At 45.5% G+C, this 22,827-nt stretch overlaps 1 protein-coding gene and 1 long non-coding RNA gene across 3 annotated transcripts in view; one reads left to right on the top strand and one right to left on the bottom strand.

The window, feature by feature from the left end:
- Positions 1 to 15,944: 15,944 nt before the first annotated feature.
- MRPS28 (mitochondrial ribosomal protein S28) overlaps positions 15,945 to 22,827 on the bottom strand; it is a 132,466-nt gene continuing 125,583 nt past the window's right edge. Inside the window, exon 3 of the mRNA XM_006034575.2 lies at positions 15,945 to 16,248. Coding sequence (XP_006034637.1) covers positions 16,098 to 16,248 — 151 coding nt within the window. The 3' untranslated portion in view covers positions 15,945 to 16,097. The remainder of the gene's footprint in view (positions 16,249 to 22,827) is intronic.
- LOC112552076 overlaps positions 16,216 to 22,827 on the top strand; it is a 16,203-nt gene continuing 9,591 nt past the window's right edge. Inside the window, exons 1-2 of one of the 2 annotated variants that reach the window (XR_003096414.1) lie at positions 16,262 to 16,277; positions 18,559 to 18,620. This is a non-coding gene — a long non-coding RNA (uncharacterized LOC112552076). Of the gene's footprint in view, positions 16,278 to 18,558; positions 18,621 to 22,827 lie in introns of both variants that reach the window. The other variant, XR_003096413.1, reaches the window with a different exon arrangement.

Genomic DNA, 22,827 nt, shown 5'->3' with positions numbered 1-22,827 from the left:
CCAATTAGGTTGTTTGATAGGCAAGATGACATGTGCAGAGTAGGAGGGCAGGCTTTAAACTGCATTTTTATCAACATTTCTCATGACTACAGCGGCCTTTCTATAACTAGCAGCTGAGGAGTGCACTTTCCCATGCCGTCAGGGGTGAGGAGGTTACGACTTAAGTATTGTGGCAGTTGTTTTTCACACAAGGATCCAGCTCACTACAGCTTGCTTGAAAGAATCCAGCCCCCTTGAAAAGAGATGGAAGCCCCCCCCCGTCCCACTCTCCCACCCCTTTATGAAATGCTACGCCCACCACTTGAGTGGGCAGCTCAGTTTAACCCACCATTGATCCAGACAACTTGCAACACTAATTGCAAACAGGGACTTTTTTTCAAAGTCGCTCAGTCGGTAAATGAAACTTCAGCTCCCCTGTGATCCAGCGTGTGCGGGGAAGCTGCAGCCTGAGGTGCAAAGGGCACAGCACAGGGAATCCAACCAGCCGCTGCTCTTTCACAGCTCGTGTACTCCAGGCAGCTGGCCACCCTTGGTGAATGGGTCTCTCTGATCCTTATCCGACACCCATCTAAGGAAAATGCCAGGCTTTGTGAGGGAGCCCCGAACACAGGCAACACTTAACTACAAAACAAAAGGGAGAGAAAAATCTTATGAGCTGTTTGGTAATAATGTACATAGGTGAGGAGGTGGAAAACATTTAGGACATCCCACATGTTGTTAATGTAGGATGCATACAATTTTGGGGGGCATTTTTAGTTAATTAATTAATTAAAATTCTAAATTCCAAATTAAAAAGTAGTTCATTTTCTAATGATCATATATGACAGCAAAGTCTGATGATCAAAGCAGATAGAAGAGAGTTACAACCCTAGCTTTGCCACTGACTCATTATATGGGCAACATACTTACCTGCCATGTCTATACATTGAGTGCTTTACTGGTATAGGAATAGCAGGTCCAGATGGTCTCCACCCCAAGCGTGCTGAGGCAATTGGCAGGGGTCATTGCGGGGCCCCTGGCATGGCTTTACGAGCACTCGTGGCGCTCTGGCCAGGTGCCAGAGGACTGGAAAAAGATCAATATGGTCCCCATTTTCAAAAAAGGGAGGAAGGAGGACCCAGGTAACTATAAGCCCGTTAGTCTTACCTCAGTCCCGAGGAAGTTTTTTGAGAAAATTATCCAGGAGCACATCTGCGAGGGACCAGCAGGGGAGATTATGCTTAGGGGCAACCAACATGGGTTCATTAGGGGTAGGTCCCGTCAGACCAACCTGGCTGCCTTTTACAATCAGGTCACAAAATCCTTGGACTCGGGTATCACGGTGGACGTAGTCTTTCTGGACTTTAGGAAGGCCTTTGACACTGTCTCTCACCCCATTCTCATTAAAAAACTAGGTGACTGTGGCATTGATGCCTACACAGTCAGATGGGTCGCAAACTGGCTAGAGGGCCACACCCAGAGAGTGGTGGTGGACAGGTAATTTTCGACCTGGAAGGATGTGGGCAGGGGGGTTCCCCACGGCTCGGTCCTTGGGCCTGCACTGTTCAACATCTTTATCAGCAACTTGGACGAGGGGGTGAAAAGCACCTTGTTCAAATTCGTGGACAACACTAAGATGTGGGGAGAAGTGGGCACACTAGAAGGGAGGGACAGGCTACAACTAGATCTGGACAGGTTACAGGGGGGGGCGGGTGAGAGGGGGGTGGGGTTCAACACTGACAAGTGCAGGGTACTTCACCTGGGATGAAAGAACCAGCAGCATACCTACAGGCTGGGGAACTCCCTTCTCGTCAGCACAGAGGCAGAAAAGGATCTTGGTGTCATTATTGGTTCCAACATGAACATTGGGCGCCAATGTGGGGACTCAGTCAGTAAGACTAACTGCCCCTTGTCATGCATCCACAGATGCATCACGAGCAGGTCCATGGAAATGATCCTCCCCCTCTATACAACACTGGTCAGGCCACAGTTGGAGTACTGTGTCCAGCTCTAGGCATCGCACCTCAGGAGGGATGTGGCCAGCATTGAGAGGGTCCAAAGGAGGGCCACTTGCATGGTCATGAGGCAGCAGGGCAGGCCCTACGAGGAGAGGCTAAGGGACCTGAACCTGTTCAGTCTCCACAAGAGAAGGCTGAGGGGGGATCTGGTGGCCATCTATAAACTTACCAGGGGGGACCAGCAGGAAATGGGAGAGGCCCTGTTCCCCCAAGCACTACCAGGAGTAACTAGGAATAACAGCACAAGTTGATTGAGAGTAGGTTCAGGCTGGACATCAGGAAGCACTACTTCACTGTCAGGGCAGCTAGGATCTGGAACCAACTTCCAAGGGAAGCGGTGCTCGAGCCTACCCTGGGGGTCTTCAAAAGGAGGCTAGATAATTACCTAGCCGGGGTCATTTGATCCCAGCATTCATTCCTGCCCATGGCAGGGGGTCGGACTTGATGATCTGTTCAGGTCCCATCCCACCCTACCAACTATGAAACTATGAATCTTGGTACTGTATATGAGCTTCTAGTAAGGGTACAGCGATCCCCACAAAGCTGAGTCTGATAAAATCAGCCACATAAAACAGGCTTTACTAGTGAGTGTGCAGTTTTGCTGGTATAATTCTGTGTAAACTAGGACAGGGGTTTTCAACCATTTGTAACAGGCCCCCTTTTTAGTAAGGGGGGTGGCAAGGAGCCAGACGCAGCACAGGGGCGAAGGGGGTGGTGAGCGGCTGGACGTGGAGCTGGGGTGTGGCAAGTGTCAGCAGCACAGCATCTGGGTGTCTCTGATCCTTGGGAGGCAGCGGCGCAGGGTGAAGACACTCTATCCCCCCCTCCCCCCCCATACACTCTGGGACCTTTCAAAGTACCCCCAGTTGACAACCCCTGCACTAGGAGCACAGCTATGGCAGTTTGCGTTCACACCTCTTCACACCCTCAACTGACAAAGCTGTGTTAGCAAAAACTCCTAGTGCAGAACGAGTCTTATTGGCTGAACTGCGCATTTACTGGTAAAGCTTGTTTTTGCTCAGGTAGGCAGTAGATGATTTTACTATGCTCTGGCAGTGAGCAGATTATCCAGCATAAGTAAGGGTGGCCAAAATTTGGAATGGGCTTCCAAGGGAGGTGGTGCTCTCCCCTACCTTGGGGGTCCTTAAGAGAAGGCTGGATAGGCATCTGGCTGGGGTCATCTGATCCCATAACTCTTTCTTGCCTACGCCGCCCCTCTTTCCTGCCTAGGCAGGGGGTCAGACTCAATGATCTGTTAAGGTCCCTTCCGACCCTAGCATCTATGAATCTATAAGTGTGTCCACAGCAGGAGCACTTTTGCAGGGATAGAAGCCTTGGTGTTCCTAGACTGATAAAGTCCCATTACAGATGTGTCTACATCTCTCAGAATCAAAATCAGAGACTGATAAGCATCCAATGCTATGGGAATCCAAGTTGATATAAATTATACTCTGAGGCCGCGTCTAGATAAGCAAGGGCATGCACTTGCAGTGGTACAAATTTGCGCTGCTTTTTGCCACAGTGCATGCTCCTGCATGTGCTTTGTTATGGGACGCATTGTCCCACTGTGAGCAAACTGCCCATGCCCAGCTCCTCCCAGCCGGGCTCTACGTGCTGTGGGGCAGGGAGGTTGGCTGGTACACAGGATGCCTCAGTGTGAGACTAACTAGAGGGCAGCCCGTGAGCTGAGGCACATTGTGCCCCAGCCAGCTGGGAAGCGGCATGTAGAGATAGAGGAACAAGCAGCCCAGGGGAGCTCCAGAGCCCAGGAGAGCTCTGCAGCTGGCTGGGGCACAATGTACCTCAGCGTGGGGGGGTTTCAGCGTGCCTTGGATTGCCTGCTCCTGTCTCCATGTTTGCCTTGGCTCACGCTATTTTGGCATGCTTTGTGCCACTTTTTTTTCCGGGGAGTAGGAAGGGGGTTGCTACTAGGAAACCCTGGTAGCAAATTTTGCCCCTGTGCTACAAATTAGCAACGCTGTGCACGGTTTAATATGCAATGTGCGTGGTTTGAGGCACCACATAACGCATGTACCTGCATGTGTGGACATGGCCTGAGAAGCTGGAAAAATGTATACGTTAGACCTTTCCCTGCTCTACTTCAACCATTATGCTCATGTTACTTGTTTTTCTTGCTACACACTTTTTTTCTGCCACATTAGTGTGAGAAATTCTTTGACTTATTGAGCCAAACCGAGAGGTGACTATAAAATACATGCAAGTCCTAAGGCCTCTAACTGATACAACATATATAGTGAGGAGGCAGGAGCCATGTGTGCAGGAGGCAAACCTCATTGTTGAATATGGCCCTTTGTTTGCTCATATATGTAACATACCAGCATATAGGAAGCAATAAGCTTGCTAAGCAGGATGTAGCAGTGTCAGAAAGCATTCATCACTTGACTTCCCCTGAAGAACAAATGAGCGGCCATTACAGGACAAAAAGTGGACCAGCTAAGTGAAAGAAGGGATGACCTGAAGAGTGAGAGATCCTATGGAAAGTTCTGATTCAGAGCATTACCGACGCCACTTCCACTAACAGAGCTCTTATGGGGCTCTAGGTAGTCCCACTGACTTCTAGTTGTTGGGAACAACAGGAATCGCTTGGTGGGTCATGTGGATCCTTGGGTAGGTATAACTACATCAGCAATCCAGCAGAAGGAACTGCTGCTGTTGGAACAAGATATGGGTGTATGGCTAGGAAGCCCTACAGGTTTAGAAATAAGAGGCATGCTATCTCTCTCATTTCTTAGAAAGTTCAGGTCATCTACCCTGCCCTCTGTTCTGGATGTTGCCATTTGTATATTTTGGTAATTGGCTGCATTAATCAACCAATGGTTGTTAGTTTTATGCAGTATAACATTTTATTTGCATTTTTTTAAAAAGGAAGATGTAAAACTTCAGAGGACAGTGATGTGATACAATTATTTAACCCCTTGTATGCCTCATTCATGTTAGGTTACTGGAACCATGTCCTTTACTAGTTGTTGGGCATGTTGGGTCTAGCTCATAACAGACTTGATACTGAGAAAAAACTGTATCAGCTTTATAGCATTTTTGTTGTTGCTGCATGAAAGAGGGAAGTTGAAGGGGAACCATTTGTTAAGATGGCAGATCATTTTTACTAGCTATTTTATTTCTCATTTAAGTTAGGAGAAAAGACCTGCTTTGCCACCTGGAATGTAAACATTTCATTGGAAAATTTCCAAAGATGGCACTATGCAGAATGAATGCTCATTAAAGTAAATGAGATTTTTAATATTGCACAGTTAACTGCTCATTCTGCAAAATTAGCTTCTTTCTTACACTTCCAGACGTAGCTGTAACAAGCCCTCATGTTGCTTGGTAAGCCAAAGTTTTATGTTCTAAATTGAAATTGTACCATGTGCTCACTAGATTATCACTTTATCATTGCATGCCATTAGCAAAATGGTCATTCTATATAGCATGTTTTTCAGGACTAGTATTTCCACCAGCATTGTGTACAATAGATAAGCTCCCAATTAAGTGAAAAGATACTAAATGCATTTTAATGTACTGTCACTTTAAAGATATCCCCAAACTGCAGAATAACTACAATATTCACCTTAAAGGATGCACATGGCTTAGAATGATTAGCTTATTTAGGAAGTTTATTTCTTGCCTGTGTTTGATACCCAAATCACTGAAGGCAGGCTGAAAAATTAACAAATGGCTGACTTCCTCATCACAGTGGTGCAGAGCATCAGCCTGCTTAATTCTGATTGAATACGACACAACCCAGAAGCAAACTACTACACTTAAGAGTATTTAAGAACTTAGTGAACGTTAGTCTAATACATTTATCCGAGGGATAATATTTATCTTGGTTTAAGCCCAGATGACAATGTAATAGACTCATTTGGAAAGGGAAGCCCCTAGATACATGATAAACACGGCACAGAAAGTATAATTTACTAAGGCACATGTGGAGTTTGTGTTCATTAGAAGAGCTTCATAGTCAAACCCAAAAACTTGCAAAACTCTCTCAAAACAATCAACCAATAAAGTAAAAATCTCAACAATGCATGTCTTTATTTATAAAATGTAAAAACATAAATGGAAACAAACAATTGCAACCACCCTTTCGAGACAAGCAAAAATATTAACAGTTCTGTCTTTCAGAAACAAATCCGGTGCCAAAGTATGCTGATGGTAAGATGCTAACTTGTTCTCCACAGGTAAATTTGCTCTCAACAGGATTCTCTACTCCCTTGTGGTATTTCTTTTCTGCCTTTTTCAGGACTAAAATTTAAAAGGGCAAACAATAGCAGAAGGGTTTCTATGTATAACAGACTGCAGTAGCATATCAGCCATCCAGAGAGCATTTACCCATATTATTTTTCTTCTACAGTGCTCTTTTCATAGCCATGAAATTATCAGGTTCACCGTCCACTGCAAGGTTGACAAATCAACCAGCAGGATTGAAGTCCTGGACTTCAAAAATGCTGACTTCAACAGATTCAGAGCATTAGTAGGGGAGATGATGCGAGACCAGGAAGGGAAGGTGCATGGGGTGCACGAAGAGTGGTCGTTGCTCAAAGATACAATCCTCAAACTACAAAAGAAAACCATTCCTGAAAGAGGAAAGGTAGCAGAAGTTCTGGCAAGCCCTCCTGGCTTAACAGGGACATTGTGATCTTCTTAAAAAAGAAAAAAAGAGGTGTACGCACAGTGGAAGCTAGGGATGGTCCTCAAGGAGGACTATACAACAGTGACCAGCACTTGTAGAGAAATGATCAGGAAAGCCAAGGCAGCAACTGAGTTTAGGGTGGCTGAGTGTAGCCACGGGAGTCAAGGACAATAAGAAGTCCTTCTTTAGGTATGTAGGCAGTAGAAGGAAAACAAATGGAAGTGTGGGACCCCTGCTTACCTTGGGACAGCTGGTAACCAACATTCAGAAAAAAACTGAACTCCTGAATGCCTACTTTGCTTCGGTATTTCACCAGACCAAAGGGAAAGTCAACTGAGATAAGGTTCATAGGAGACATGCTGGGACTGATAGCCTCCCCACCGTGGATGCTGAGGGGGTACAATACCAACTAGAAAAGCTAGACGTTTATAAGTTGGTGGGACTGGACGGACTCCATCCGAGAGTGCTGAAGGAGCTGGCCGAGGTCACTGCAGAACCCCGGAAAAGCTCTTTCAGAATTGTGCACAGGGGAAATCCCTGAGGATTGGTAGAGGGCCAACACTGTGCCCATCTTCAAGAAGGGGAAGAGGGAGGACCCGGCAACTATAGGCCAATCAGCCTAACCTCCATCCCAGGGAAAATCCTGGAAAAGCTCATTAAAGAATCTAAGTGTGATATGGTCGCGGAAGGTAAGACTCTGAACGACAGCCAGCATGGCTTCATCATGGGTAGGTTTTGTCTTCCCTTCTACAAACAGGTCTCTTGCCACATGAACACAGGAGGGAAGGTCAACATTATATACCTAGACCTCCAAAAGGCTTTTGATCTAGTATCCCACGATATCCTTGCGGGAAAATTAGAAGATTGTGGGTTTAACTGCTCAACAGCTCAGTGGGTGGGAAACTGGCTGCATGGTAGGACCCAGAAAGTTCTCATGAATGGATCTGTGTTTTCCTGGCGCAAAGTGGCCTGTGGTGTCCCTCAGGGGTCTGTGCTTGGACTGGTGCTTTTCAACATCTTTATCAATGATTTGGATAGGGGAGTGAAAAGCTCTCTGGCCAACTTTGCAGATGACACCAAGTTATGGGGCAGTGTGGTCACGTCAGAAGATAGGTTGCAGATACAGATGAACCTGGACAGGTTCAAGAGCTAGGCAGACCAGAACCAGCTGAAGTTTAACACTTCCAAGTATAAGGTGCAAACAACCCTCAACATACATACAGGCTTGGTGGTGACAGCTTGACTTGCACCACGGCCGAAAGGAACGTAGGGGTAATGGTTGACCATCGAATGAATACGAGCTGTCAGTGCAATACAGTGGTCAGCAGGGCAAATAACACGCTGGCATGCATCAACCAACGCATCTCGTGTAAAACTAAGGAAGTGATACTTCCACTGTACTCAGCACTGGTGAGACCGCAGTTGGAGTCCTGCATCCAGTTCTAGGCACCGCACTTCAATAAGGATGTGGAAAAACTTGAGTGGGTCCAGAAAAGAGCCACCGGTATGATCAGGGACTTGCAAGGCAAGCCATATGAGGAAAGGCTGAGGGACCTGGGCCTCTTTAGCCTAAAGAAAATAAGGTTGAGAGGGGACTTGATAGCGGCTTACTGCTATATCAAAGGAGTGCATCAGGAGCTCGGTGAACAACTCTTCATTAGGGCACCCCCGGGGAAGACCAGGGGATACAAACTCCTGGAAGACCACTTCAGGCTTAATACCAGGAAAAAATCCTTCACAGTCAGGGTGTCCAGACTGTGGAATAATTCCCTCCAGAGATGGTGCAATCACCTACCCTGGAGCTTTTCACGAGAAGATTAGGCAGTCACCTCGCTGAGATCACCTAACCCCAGTTGTCTTTCTGCCTAGAGTGGGGGGGGGCTGGACCCAATGATCTGCAAGGTCCTTTCCAGCTCCTAACAATCTATGAATCTTTTGCTTGTAGTGGAAGAACTTTTCTAATCAGTTAGACACAGTGGCTGCTTATAGACGTTAAAAACCCCACATAAAAACCATGCTTTACCAGAAGCAGCATATTAGTTCAACCTGGCTCTGCAGCATCTGTATAGATCAGGTGCTTCAGCGGGGCTTTTTGATGCTTTTATCTAAAGCAGGTTCAATCAGCTATTAGATAAAAGCACCAAAAAAGCCCCACTAAAGCGCCCAATCTATACAGAATTTGGGCAAACTGGATTTATCTAACATGATGCCTCTTCTGGGCATGTGCTGGGCTCAGCACAGGAGCACACCAAGTTTAAAGTAAAGCACTGGTTTGGGGTTTTTTTTAATGTCTGTAAGCTGCCAGTGTGATTAGAAAAGTTAGACACCATTTTAGGAAGAATGCATTAGGAAAGGCCTTGTACCTAAGTGAATCCTTTAAAAAAATTATTAACGTTTCATCAACTGAATTCCCAGTGGAGGCACTCGTGATCTCTTTTACCCACTTTCCACAAAATCTGAGAAAACAATTTTTTGTTCATTTGTACATTTGTAGAAACAGAAGCATCTCACACACTCCTGGAAAGTACACGGGCTCCCTGAAGGTGTCATGAGAAGAGAAGAGCCTGGTAAAGTTTACAAAATTTCAACAGTGGACTGGGCTACACTAGAAAGGTGTCCACAGCTCCTCTGCACAAGCTCTGTTGTGCTATTGGAACTATGCAAAACATGTAGTTTCTTCTCTAGCCTGCCTTCATGGTGGTCATCTGTACCAAATTGCAAAGGATGCTATTAAAAATGCAGACAACATGCAGGGAAACTACATGAACTTTGTATTGCCTCCTCGTCCCTACCAAGGTTGATTTTTGCTTTCTTTTCTCAGCATATATTCTACTCCGTATCAAATAGGAGTTATCAAGGGTGACAGTGCATCTGTCACAGTTATCTGAATGTCAGTGAGAAACTGTTCAATGTAATTAAAAAATGTTGGAAAACCAAACCCAGCACCTGATGAGCAAACATTGAGCATAATGAAACTTCAGCTAGAGAAGTGTGTTCAGTGCTGTGACTTCATTGTCATTTGTGGATTTTCAGAACAGATGAACACTTAGGGGGAAAAATACATCAAGATTGTTATAGAAACAGTAGATGAACAAGATTGATTGTGGCTGCTACATAGGCAGTATGCATTTATCCCAATATATTACAGCGGAAGACTGTTTCCTTTAAGGCAGGAGAGCTTGGACAGCCGGAGATTCACAACCAGATGTCTTCTCAGTTCCATAATATTAAGAAATTGACTGGGTAGGATTAAACTCATGCTCTTTATAGATCACTCCTGAGCAGTGCTTCAGAGGAAGGCATAAACAACAAACACTAAGCAAAACAAAAAAGGCATTAGCAAATTACCATGTGAGAATATTATTGATTTTGGTCACCTGAAGACTACACTCACAGAACATAACCGTATATTGTCTAAGCCTAAGGCAAGGGTGCCCTGGCAAGATCCACCCTTTGAAGGTGGATCCAGCCTGCAGGGCTTTGCACAGGTCTGAAAATTTGGTGGTGGGGGACTGGTGCCCCACTGCCAAACTTCCAGACCTGTGTGGAGCTCTGGGCCCTGTGCACTAGATCAGGTGCACAGGGCACTAGCAGTGCAGGGCCAAATCCCACTACGCAGGGCCAGGCAGCACCAGATCCCAAGGCCTGATCCCAATGCACAGGACTTGATACTAGTGTGAGGATGGCAACAAACCCCAGGTGGGTGGTGCCAGGCATGTAGGTCTGGACCTTGGCATGTGGGTCTGGGCAGGGACGGTGCCAGGTACACTGGGTCAGATCCTGCTGGGAAGGAGCCCAGTCCCAGTGTGGGGCTCAATCCAGGCCCCAGCCTGTCCCTACAACATTCATCTGGCCAAGGAGACAAGAAGTCTGAGCACCACTGGTCTAAGGAGTTCCTCTGAATATCTGTCATCTGTACATCTGCAGGGTTCTAGAGTGCAGGCTGCTGACATAACCGACCCTCCATTTATTGGTGTGTGGTGTTAACTATTTTCTGATTAAAGTTTGTGGAACAAATCAACCCTCAGTTGATGGGATTTAAAGTACGTACATTAAATCAATTGATATGCATATATATATATATATATATATATATATGTATTTCTATGGACAAAATAAGGAATAGCAAATTGTCTTTCTTACTTTAGAAAATACTTGGAAGTAACTTTTAAAAAATATTTTGTTAATATGAAATGTTACGTTTTTTTTAATTAGCATGTTGCAAGTTGGGCAAAATGTCTCATTTAAGACATCCCAAATAGTTAAGCTCTTTTACAGAACAATAGCAGCCTCCAAACAAAAATGAATCATAGAATCATAGAAAAGTAGGGCTGGAAGGGGCCTATGGAGGTCATCTAACTCAACACCTTGCCTGAGGCAGAATCATCCAACCCATTCGTGCAAATCCCTGTCTAACCTATTACTAAAACTACAGTCAACCCTGAGTATAAACAAACATTGCCAAATTAAGTGGATAGCTGTGCCAGTATGCGCCAGGATAACATACGTCACCTGTTATCCTGCAGGGTTGGGCCCCAGCTGCTCCTGGGAGTGGCTATGGCACACCTGAGGAATTGGAATTTCCATGGAGCACTGCTGGAGAGTGAGGGGAGCTCCAGGCTGCCCATGCTCTTCTGCCTTTAAGGAAACGGGCTTCTGCTGCAAAATAGTGGCACAAATCCATGCTGCTTCTGTAGCAGCCATAAATTGGAGCATTTGTGGAACAATAAGGGGCATGGATGTGTATGTTGGCTTTTGTGGAAGCATGAAGCATGTCCATTGTGGAAGCATGTCCATTTACACCCCTCATCATATAACCACAAACCATAGTACCCTAACTTGCTACAGGTAAAGTAAGGGGACAAAAGTAGCCAATGTCCTGCTGCTGAAAGGGTTGTTAAAAAATGTTTGAGAGATGCACATCACTAGCCAAAACAAAGGGTAAGTGCAAGGCTGCTTACGAAACTGAATGATCTGGTTAGAAGGACTTCACTGGATATTGTCTAAGTAGGTAAGTGAGTGTTCAGACTATGGGGATTTAAAGCCAGGGCAGCCAGGACAACAAATAGTGGCTGAGTTCTCAGCATACACAGCTAGTGAAATGCTACCTGCAGACCAGCCTGGTTCCTCCCATAAGGATCTTATAGAGGAGTCAGGTAACCAGGGGAATCCACACACTGCAAGCCTGATAGGAGGGCTATAATACCCCTCTTATTTCCTCTGGGACTTGTCCTAACAACATCATTTGTGTGTGTGCTCCTTGGACCTCCTCCTTGCTTCCACACTGCTCCTGCCTGGTTCCTGTTGCTTCTTCCTGATCCCAGGCTCACCACAGCCCATGCCCCATTGTTTGGGCCTCCCAGTTCTACTCTACCTCCCTCCCAACCACAGTACTGCCTCAACCTTTCGCCCAAAAACACAGATTTTGACTGACACCTGGTGTGACCTTAGCCTACTTATGCTAATTTGCTGTGTGACCGCCTATGGGCCAGTCGATCCTGACAGTTGGTAGGGATGTGTGTACAGCACTAGAAACAGACACAGAAGGAGCAGAAAAAGCCTGACACACTCACAGAAGTGAAATGTTTTATTCTGCCTGTACTATACTGTAAGACCAACAAGAAGCATATATCCAGGTATGCATATATGCTCCACTGCCAGTGCTCACATAATACTTGGAGTGACAATACTGCACTTAACAAACCTTGTATGCTCCAAATATAATGAATGTGCTGCAATTGTAAAACACAAATACATAAACAGAATGTTAAGGTATTTCATAATTAACTATCAAGTAATCCTGACTTCTTATAGGAGAATTAGGAAGACAGTTGTAACAGAGTGTAACCAGTTATCCCTGGATACAAGGATGAGATCTGCCAGCAGGGGGAGGGAATTATTGGTGAGTTTTAAGGTGGCTGAGGAGTCCAATCCATGCTCTGCAAGTTTTTTCACAAATATGACAAGAGATGTCTTGGGAGGAGGGTGGGCGCACAACTATTGGCTAGGATGTTGTGCACTTTCCATCCTCCTCTGCCATTTCTCAGCTTCCTGAGCAAGACAGTTCTCTTCAAAGTGGTCTGTAGCTTGATGCATGGTACAGCACCATTGAGCTGTTACCAGCCAGCACTTCCCAGTTTGTAGGGTTGATGCCACTATTCTTAAGGTATACTTTCAGGGTGTCCTTGTAGTGCTTCCTCTGTCCTCCGTGGGTCCTCTTACTAAAACTAAGTTGAGAGAAGAGGATTTGCTTCATGAGACAAGTGTCAGCCATCTGCAAACAGTAGCAAGCCCAGCAGAGTTGATTCATGATCTTTGCCTCAATACTGGTTATGTTAGCTGCAGAGAGGATGCTGGCATTGGTGCAGTGGTCTTCCCATCTAATGTGAAGGATCTTCCTTAGGCAACTCTGGTGGAACCATTCCAGCAGCTTAAGATGGCTTCGATACGTCATCAGTGTCTCACACCAATAGAGAAATGTGGGGGTAACCACTGTTTTGTCGACCAGGATCTTAGTTTCCATCTGCAGATCTCAGTCAGCAAAGACGCGATGAAGCAGCTTTCCGAAGGATATACTGACAAAAAGTGTACCAGATATGGGACACTCCCCAGTGGAGATTCCATCATCTTAGTGCAGAGCTGTCAAAGATACTGTCCATGAGCCTGATTCAGGCTGTGGAACCCGATTATCAGTCCTGCATTGCTGCCTGTAGATCTTGGACCAGACCCACTTGCTACATGTAGCATGCAGAGCTGGGGATGGTACACAGAACATGAGGGAAGGAGTATGGTATGTGCTGTATGTGCATAAAGGGCCAGTTTGAATGCTGCATGGAACCAGCCTGCAGACGTGATCTGGGATCAGCTCTGTGTCGCATCTGGCCCATGGACCAGCCCCACTCCACTCATTTGGCGCACGGGGCCTGATGAGTTGGACAGCTCTGTCTTAGCGCACTCCTCCTGAAGTATGTGTTCTTTTGATGGAATACAGAGAAAACTCTAATCTTTGAGCTGCAAAGAAAGGCTTCCCAGGATCAGCTGGAAGACCCAGTGAGAACTGGTCCTGCTGTAGCTAGAAGGGTCGGGAGCCAGCAAAAAACCAATAAAGGTATGCAAGATTAAAACACAACTGAACACTTCTTCCACAGTCAAATTTTGTGTGTGGCTGGGATGGGAAAGAAAATTCTCCTATGTCTTTATCAAGGATGCCCAGCCTAACCCAGGGCCTAACTCCAACTTCAGAAAAAAATAACTATTTTATGTTATTGAACATAAAGCCCAAGGTGGCCATTTTGAATTAAACATTGATTTTACTGCTGTAAAACTAAGGTGCACTTGCTTCATTAGGGACAATATTCTGGTTTAGATGAGCCCATGGCAAGACCATGTTGTTAAAATAAAATTACAATAAAAACAAAATCTAACAAAGAAGAGGAGTCATTTGGATAGGCAAGACAGTCATCATTGCACTGTCAAAGAATAATATATCCAGCTGACAAGTACAGCAGTACACGCTGACAATCAAATTACTCACAGCACAGGTCCATAAACCTTGCCCAGACTTTAGAGAAAGACATTTTGTTCTGGTACACCAATACAGCCTTCTCACATTTTGCAACATCTTGGCTTACACATACACAAATAAACTGGTTTTGCATTCACCACAGCTATGCATTTTGCAGTTGCTACAGTCTTGATGAGCCATCTTCTATCCAGAGAGCACAGTATTATCCAAAGGGAAGCCAGCTAATATCAATACTGGAATTGCTGCAATACTGAGACTCATCTCATGACTGCATATCCCAGAAAAGTTAACACTGTGCATTGTCTCCTGCCCTGAATCATACTTTGTTAAGGCGGATTTAATTCTGTAAGATAGATGGGTACTTTTTCTTCAGTACTTGAATTGCTCTCTCATTTCTAAAAAGATTTCTTTTTCTTGTCTCTATCACTGTATAATTCTTTACTGGGAATCTAATATACCATGAAATTCATGTTCAAACTCTCATAATTAACATGACTGAAATGAGAGAACCAATTAAGGAAACAAAATAAGCTCACATGGCCTGCCTTTTTTCTTTCACTTGGAGTATTTCCGATTTGAGAAACACTACCTACCTTTCCTTGTCTAGAGACTTATGTGCTAAAACATGCTTCTCACCCTTGATAAAGGTTATCCATTTTCCCTGTGATTCCTTTTAGTATTCTGTGGCACAGCCATAAGTTATTTTTTTTAAGGATTCTGTCAGGAGTTCATGCAGTGAGATGTATTTTGGATAATATCACCAGTGGCTCATACTTGCATGACTTTTATGTCCTCAGTTTTGCAAAAGGAGTGGAAAAAGGCAGAGACTAAAACCATTTTTTTCAGGAGAGGAAAGAATTAGTAACTACTGGGCGTCAGGGCACTCGGGTACTACCCGACCCAGGTGAACTGGAAATTAAGCTTCAGTTCTGCTTTTCTCTTTCCTTGCACATTCTTTCAGAGAGAAGGCTAAAAGAATGATGGGCTTAAAAGACAGCATGCCAGGATCAGCCCAGAGGGTGGCCATGATGCCCCCTGGTGGCTGAACTACTTCTGCTCCACTCTGGCTCTGCAGGGCACCCTCCCTTTTTCTGCCTTACCTGCCATGCCTTGATAGAAATTATGGGTGCCTATACACATGCTCCAACGCGTTCCAATTAGCAGCATGCTGCAGCACCTCATATGTTCAACATCTCGTGTTTCAAAATGGGAGTGGGGGCACCTTAACTAAAGCTCATTGAACGAGCTTCAGTTAAAGGACCACCACCACCATTTTGAAATGCAGGACGCTGAATATACAACATGCTGCCACGTTTTAATTACAGCGGCTCCTGAGAGACAAATAGGTTCAAGTTAAGACAACAAATAGGTTCAAATTGCTCTATACTCCATCATGACATGAACAAAAGCAAAGGCCCAGAACCATACAGATGGGCTTTCTCCTACACAAATGGCAGAATCCATCCTTCACAGGATAAGCTCTGTTCTCTAAACAATGAAGCAGTTGAAGGAACAGTGCAGCATCAGGCTTTGTAAGAATAGCATTTTAGTATATACTTTGTAAGTATAGCTTTGTAAGTCTGCCATGTAAGTATAGCATTTTAGATCAATTTTCCTCTGGGACAGCAAGACAGACTTTGGAATGTTTGTTCTGCTCCAGGCAAACACACACAAATAGTGACTATAAGAGCCAAAGAACCTCCTACCATTTGATTTAGTATGAAGTGTTCAAATTCTAAGTGATGGGGTCAGGAAGATGAGTGGTTAAAAGATAACTAAGAACCAAGATATGCCAGGATTGTTGCCTTTTATTAAATTTCTCTTACCATTTACATAACCATGAAGGAAAATTTTTTGTAGTTTGTACACATTTGCACAAACAAAGCATATAATGTTTATTCATTTATTTATGTACATGTCCTTACTAGTTGTACTTTGTTTGTTTGTGTTCCTCAAGCCCTAGTAGCACTGCATCAGCCTCCAGTATAGTTGTATCTGTTTTTGCTCCCAAGAATCTAGATGTGAGTTCAAGGTCCACCAGTCTCAGATGCACTTTGGTTCCTTTTTTATATTTTCTATGGAGAAGAGAAACAAAGCAAAGAAGGTAAGTTTTGTTAAGCTCTATCTTCTAGGATACAGCATATCCTTAAATCTCTAGCAGTAAAGTGACCTGGACTATCCAACGGTTGTACCTTTGTGACTTTCAACAAGTCACTCAACTGCTCTGTGCTTCAGTTTATTCATCTGTCAAATGAGGGATAAGATTTACCTATATATTTGTAAAGAGAACGTTGAGATCCTTGGACAAAAGGCACTACAAAATGCAAAGCAATATACTGGTAGCTTAAAATCCAAATGGACACTGTAGTTCCTTTGGCAAAACATAAGGATTACTTACTGAAAAAGGATTTTTTATAAGAAATGATTTACTTTACTCTCCATGCAATAATCAGCATTTCAACATTACAATTCACTACATTTTGTAAGTAAAAAAGTTGAAAGAAAGTTTCCTTATTTCTGATTTTATAAAAACTCTTCAAATTAACTTTATGACCAGCTTTATTTTTAAAATTATAATACTGCCAGGCCCAGAAGCCCTGTTTCATAGCTGAGCAAACTTGATGGAAAGTTTCCACTGTTATCAGTTGGCTTTGGATCAGATCTGGAGTCCCTGCTTACAAAATAGTGTTTTAAAGCAGTTTTATGTATGAAAAAGCAATAAAAATAGATATGGTAAATGTTATAGTACATCTTGCTATGCACATTAGTGGCATCATTGTAGTAATTACGCCTCATTACATACAAGCTCATGCTTTCTTTTAAAAAAAGTATATATATACACAAGATATATTAGCAAATACATTATATTATTAAACACAACAAGTATGCTTTACATCAATGTTTTACCTTTACATATTTAAAATAATCAATTACATATTTACATAACACACACAAAATATTACAGATCTAAAATAATCCATTTAAATTACAGGCAGTGTGATTTGGGCAAAACATCCTCTCAGCTGTTTCACACCTTTTAGATCTTCTTTACAGTGTCTCAAGTCATTTTATTTGGTATAAAGAGACTGAAGCAAGGTGAGGACTTTATCATAGTTGTAGGCATGTGAACAGTATTCATACATCATGATGACAGAGATCAAGAGAGTCTCTAAATGAATAACTCTGGATGCTCTCTAACTTTGTCTAGTCTCCAACTGAAAAGTGCTGTGTTTGGGACACTGACAAATTCAAACCCTGACAAGTTTTTTGTTTTTTTCAATTAGGCAGCAAAGGTTGCAACACCTATAATTAAGGCACTGCCATTACAAATACTTTTCATTTTAAGACCCAGTTTTCAGTTGTGTCTAACTTTGGCAAATTAACTGTTACAAGTCTTTGAAAAAGCTCAGATCACTCTTGCTCAGTAATGCCTTGTTAGGGTTTGGCGGTTATATCTTCTGAAGACTTCCTCTCCCCTACATGCACATCTCTTTTCTGTTGCTATATGTGACTGGAAGCCATATAGAATCATAGACTTGTAGAACTAGAAGGGACCTGTAAGATCATCGAGTCTGGTCTCCTGCCATAGGCAGGAAGTTATTGGGTTCAGATAAGTTCAATAAGGTGCCTGTCCAGCCTCCTTTTGAACACCTCCAAAGATGGTGACTGCCCGTGGCAGACTGGTGCGGGGGGAGGGTGCCATGGCCCCTGGGCATTGGCCAGGCTCTTCAGAGTTCTTATTGCGCGATGTGACTTTAAGTATTGCTACGAGAAGGATGGGGGGTGGGGGTGCAAATGCAAGCATTGGCTCCCAGACACCGGATGGTATGTCACTGGGACTGCACCACCTCTACTGGGAGTGTGTTCCAAATTTTGGCGACCCTACAAAGAAGTTCTTCCTTATAGCTAGCCAGAAATTACCTTCTATAAGCTTATGTCCATTGGTCCTCCTCCTCCCTTGAGGTACCTTCCTGGCTTCCCCCCAGAGCACATGAACATGTTCCACTCCAGGGCTGAACTGAACGTTTTGTGGAACTGCTGCATGCGATTTTCAGTGCCAGCTGCAATGCTGGGCACCTGAACTGAGAGCAGGGAGATTGTCTTTCCCAAGGTTTTCTATGCTGGCACCCAGACAGTAAGTGGATGAACCAAGTAAATAAAACTCATGGGTGGAAGGACCCAACCTGGAAGGACAGAAGGTGCCGAGAGGTGGGGGAGGGATTTAGGTGAAAAGTTGAAGAAGGTGGGATTGGAGCCAATTAAGGACTAGGGAGACTGGAGCATAAGAATCAGTGGGACAGCCATGTAACCTTAATTGGTCTCTACTGTGTGAACATCTCATGATACAGTCTTCAACCAGATGCTCACATGCCATCTATTCACAGGACCTCTACCCCATTCAGTGCCCAACTTGGATAATGATCAATTAATGGAGCAGCTATTCAAGGTTTGGTTTTATCCTTAATATTCACAGCATGACCTAAGGCCTATTTACTGCAAGAATTCAAACCGTGCTCTGAAAACGGAATTATTAATTTCATCAAGGACTTCTCTATGATGTTCATCACTGTTGCATCTGGGGGGTTTATAAATGTTAATCCATTTATCTTGCCCAAACCTCCCTTTAGATCACATGGTATTAAAGTCACAGAGGGGGTCTAAAGTGGAGACATTAATGTTCAAAATGTCTACTAACTTTGGATGCCCAATTTGAAATGCCTGTTACCTGATATTAGTTGCCCTTTATTTACTCTGAGTAGTCTCTCTGACTTCTGTTGCAGCTGTGTGTATTTAGTCACTCTTCCAGGTGTCACAACCCAAAGTTGTGGGTTTTTTGTTTGTGTGCGCTTCGGCATCGCTAAATCATGTTCCCGCCAAAATTGCAGCTCTTTTGCACGGTGGAGTGTTTTGTTGCAACAGAGGACCTGCGTGCAGGAGCTTTTCCCGCCAGTTCTGTAGCTTTTTTTGCATAGTGCATTTCTTTTGCATTATAGTGATGCACGATGCAAAGGAGTTCCTGCCATTTGTATTAAGATTCGAGCCGGAGTTTCCGCCCAAGTTGGAGAGAGAGAAAGCACGTGGAGTTCGGGAAAGGAGCGTGAAGATCTCTAAGCGCTGCTGATCCAAACGAACCCAGCTTTTTCCTTAAGAGGGCAACAGAGGTTTAATTTGTCGAACCCACGGAGCTTCAACAACTCCGGGGAACCTATTTACCGTGCCCTCGGAGCCTTAACGACTCCGAGGCAACTAACCTCTAGCCTCTCCCCGTCGCCGATCGCAGCCCAGACCTACGGACCCCATTGTCGAACCCACGGAGTCTTAACAGCTCCGGGGGACCTGGGAACCAAGTAACACTCACGGAGATACAGCTGCTCCGTGGGAACGAATTCTTGAACCCGCGGAGCCTGATTCACTCCGGGGTCAAGGAACCGAGTCTATTAGAGTCCTCCACCGAGAACTCAAGCAGAGCTGTGCCTGGAAAGCTGACCAGCCTACACTGTGACCACCTTGGGTGTAAGTAAATAATCTTTTCAATCAACCATTACGCCTCCGTGACTGATTCTAGCTCGAGCATACTATACCGCACCGCGGTTTTCTCCAGCCCCGTGTGCCCGGGCTGCCGGCCACAGCCTGTGTGCACAAAGACGGGCCCCCGGCTCGCCCATGGCGACCCAGATGGGATCGGGAGAGAGCTCGCACATGGCGATCCAGGAGGGATTGGGAGAGGGCCCGCACACCAGGCAGACCCCATGTGTTTCACACTGGGCACTCAGAAAATAAACAACACCCATCTGAAGAGTCAGGTGTGTGCAACCTGCCAAGTATCACACAGGGGTTCTGAGATGTTTAAGATAAAACCTATTTCTCCTGGGCAGCATTCAATTGTTTGAAGCAGGTCATCTCTCCTCTGGTAGTTACCTGCTTCATTTGTTGAACACAACTTCTATAACAAATGCGGCTGACGCTCTAGAGCAGGGGGCGGCAACCCCCAGCACGTGGGCCGAGAATGGTAAGCGAGGCCTTTTTGCTCGGTATGCCATGGCCAGCCCCACCTCTGGGTAGCTGCTACCAGCAACAGAGCCCAGGCTACTCCCAGCAACAGAGCCCAGGCTACTCCCAGCAGGGCTTGCAGCATCCCAGCTGCCTGCTGGGAGAAGCCCGGGGGCCTGGCTGGCAGCAGCTAACCAGAGCCGGCTGCAGCCAGGAGGCTCCAAACAGCTGCGCATGGCTCCAGAGCCCAGGCATCAGCTCCGTACCAGCACGTGCACATGCACCTCAGAGCAGGCGGTGGGAGAGGGGCATGAGGCAATGCAGCCCCAGCCTCTCCCCCGCTCCTGGCATGGAGGTGATGGCAGGGCTCTGGGGCCCGGCTGTTTGTAGCCAGCCCAGGCTCTGGGCAGTTGCAGCAAGCAGCGGGCAGGCTGCAAACAGCTGCGCCAGGCTCCAGAGCCCCAGCATCAGCTCTGTGCTGGCAGTGACTGCATGTGCACCTCTGGGCAGACAGCAGGGCAGTGCAGCCCACCCTGAGGTGCCCATGCAGTCGCCACCAGCACAGAAATGATGCTGGGGCTCTGGAGCCCAGCACAGCTGTTTGGAACTGCCCAGCTGCAGCTGGCCCTAGCTCTGGGTAGCTGCTGCCATCTGGGAGCCTGGGCTGCTCGCAGCAGGCAGCTGGGATGCTGCAAGCCCTGCTGGGAGCAGCCCAGGCTCTAGCACTACCCAGAGCCGGGGCAGCTGCTGACAGCCACAGAGCCTGGGCTGGGGGGCAGGGGCTTTGGGTGGGGGGCACAGGGCAGCAGGGCTGGGGAACAGTGGCTTTGGGTAGGGGGCAAGGGGCACAAGCAGGGCATCCTGCCATGTATCCCTTGCCCTCATTTTGTTTTTCTGGCATGCCGGCACTCCGGCACCTTCCAAGGTAAGCATTGTGGGGGTTTTCGGTACTCTGGACAAAAAACATTGTCTACCCCTGCTCTAGAGACAGTGGCCTTGGTGACTGTACAACCCAATTTATTCCATAACTCTTGTGAACTGAATGAGGCAGGGGTCCAGCAGAAAAAAGTAGCATGTTATCATATAAGTAAAGACTATATCAGTGCACACAAACAAGCGAATGTAGTAAGGGTACCTGGGCCCCTTTTATTTTTGCATTTCCTAACTTTTCAGGGCTTGTTTTTGCAACCTTAAGATTATTTTAATGTTCTTTTTTGCATGTAATATTAAATCTTAATTTTAATTAGATGTTGCTAATCAATTTAGAACTAAAAGGAAGAAGAAATGTAGAGAAAGGATTTCTTGGCTAGTGGATTGACTGAAAAAGAATGAAAATCTGAGTGAATGCAATCAGTAACAGCGTGACCTTCACAGGGATCTGTTCATGGAGACCTCTACACCCATGCAAAATGCAATGCTCCAGTGGTAACATGTAGGGGGTGCACCCCCTGTCAGGCCATGCTCCCTGTTTAGGTGACAGCCAGGGGGGCAGGTGTGAGCACCAGTGCCCGCCCTGCAAGTGCTGGCTGGGGAGCAGGGCCGCCAGCAAAAGCAGCCGCGCCACTTCAGAAAGTGCTCACTGACTGATGTCAGCTCATCCCTGGCCTCGCACGCCTGGCCTCAACATCACCCTAATCAGATGTTACAATGCAGTAGAGGAGAACACCATGAACACTTGGGGCTCCCTCGGTTTGCCTCGGTTTGTCTACCATTCCCATAGGAATGGAATTTCTGCTGCTGCCTGAATGCTTTTTTTCATTAGTGAGCATATGGCTCCCACCCACCCCCCCCCCCCCCCCCCCCCCCCCGACTCAAGAGGTACCAGTTGCCCATGCAATGATCTATGTTGCAATTCTTCCTGGGAGACTCCATGGCTGCTCCTAGCAGTTGCTGAGGGATTGGGGCCTATGCTGGAGGGAAGTTTCTAAAGAGAACTATTTTCTTCTATCAAAAATGTTTTGCTGTATCATCTGGTATCATGTACACCACTATCTGCAGGACTAGTATATCATTAAAGGGGAGGACAACACATCACTAGCTCACTGGTGACATTGCTATTATCTGTTCAAAAATATATAACGCTGGCTACTCAAGAAACTTAACATTTATTTAACTATGGCTTACATTTTCAGTTCTAGGCCTCAGGCAAGGAAGCTTTTTCTTTTATTCCATCCTCCAAAGACTTAGTATCATCTGCAGTTTTTATTATGTATAATTAAAAAGAAACCCTACAACTGTTAGAATGACACATTCTGCCTACAGGCTTGGGCTTTATTCTTTTATTATAAATCAGTGGGAGCTCCTGCCTGCTTTTTCAACACGTTTCAAAATCAGGTCCTGAGAGGCTTGAGGTGGGCACCCAAAATTAGTGGATAGTTTTAAGGATACTGAACTCCTTTGTAAAGGCTGTTCGAGAAGTACTGATGAAGTGGGGACGGGAGGGGGGGGATAAATCATCAGATTTGTGTAGTGGTGACCACAGAGTTTCAGGGCCTCTCCTACCATCCAGCTGCATATCATATCCTGGGGGCTCGAACTGGATCTTACTCATAGGAGACTCTTGTAAATAAGTCCTGGCCTCAACATCACCCGAATCAGATGTTACAATGTAGTAGAGGAGAACACCATGAATACTTGGGGCTCCCTCGGTTTGCTGAGACATG

Source organism: Alligator sinensis, unplaced genomic scaffold (assembly GCF_000455745.1).
Source record: "Alligator sinensis unplaced genomic scaffold, ASM45574v1 scaffold910_1, whole genome shotgun sequence".
Lineage (NCBI taxonomy): Eukaryota > Metazoa > Chordata > Crocodylia > Alligatoridae > Alligator > Alligator sinensis.
The sequence above is the reverse complement of the archived record's forward strand: the minus strand, read 5'-3'. Positions and strand labels throughout refer to the sequence as shown.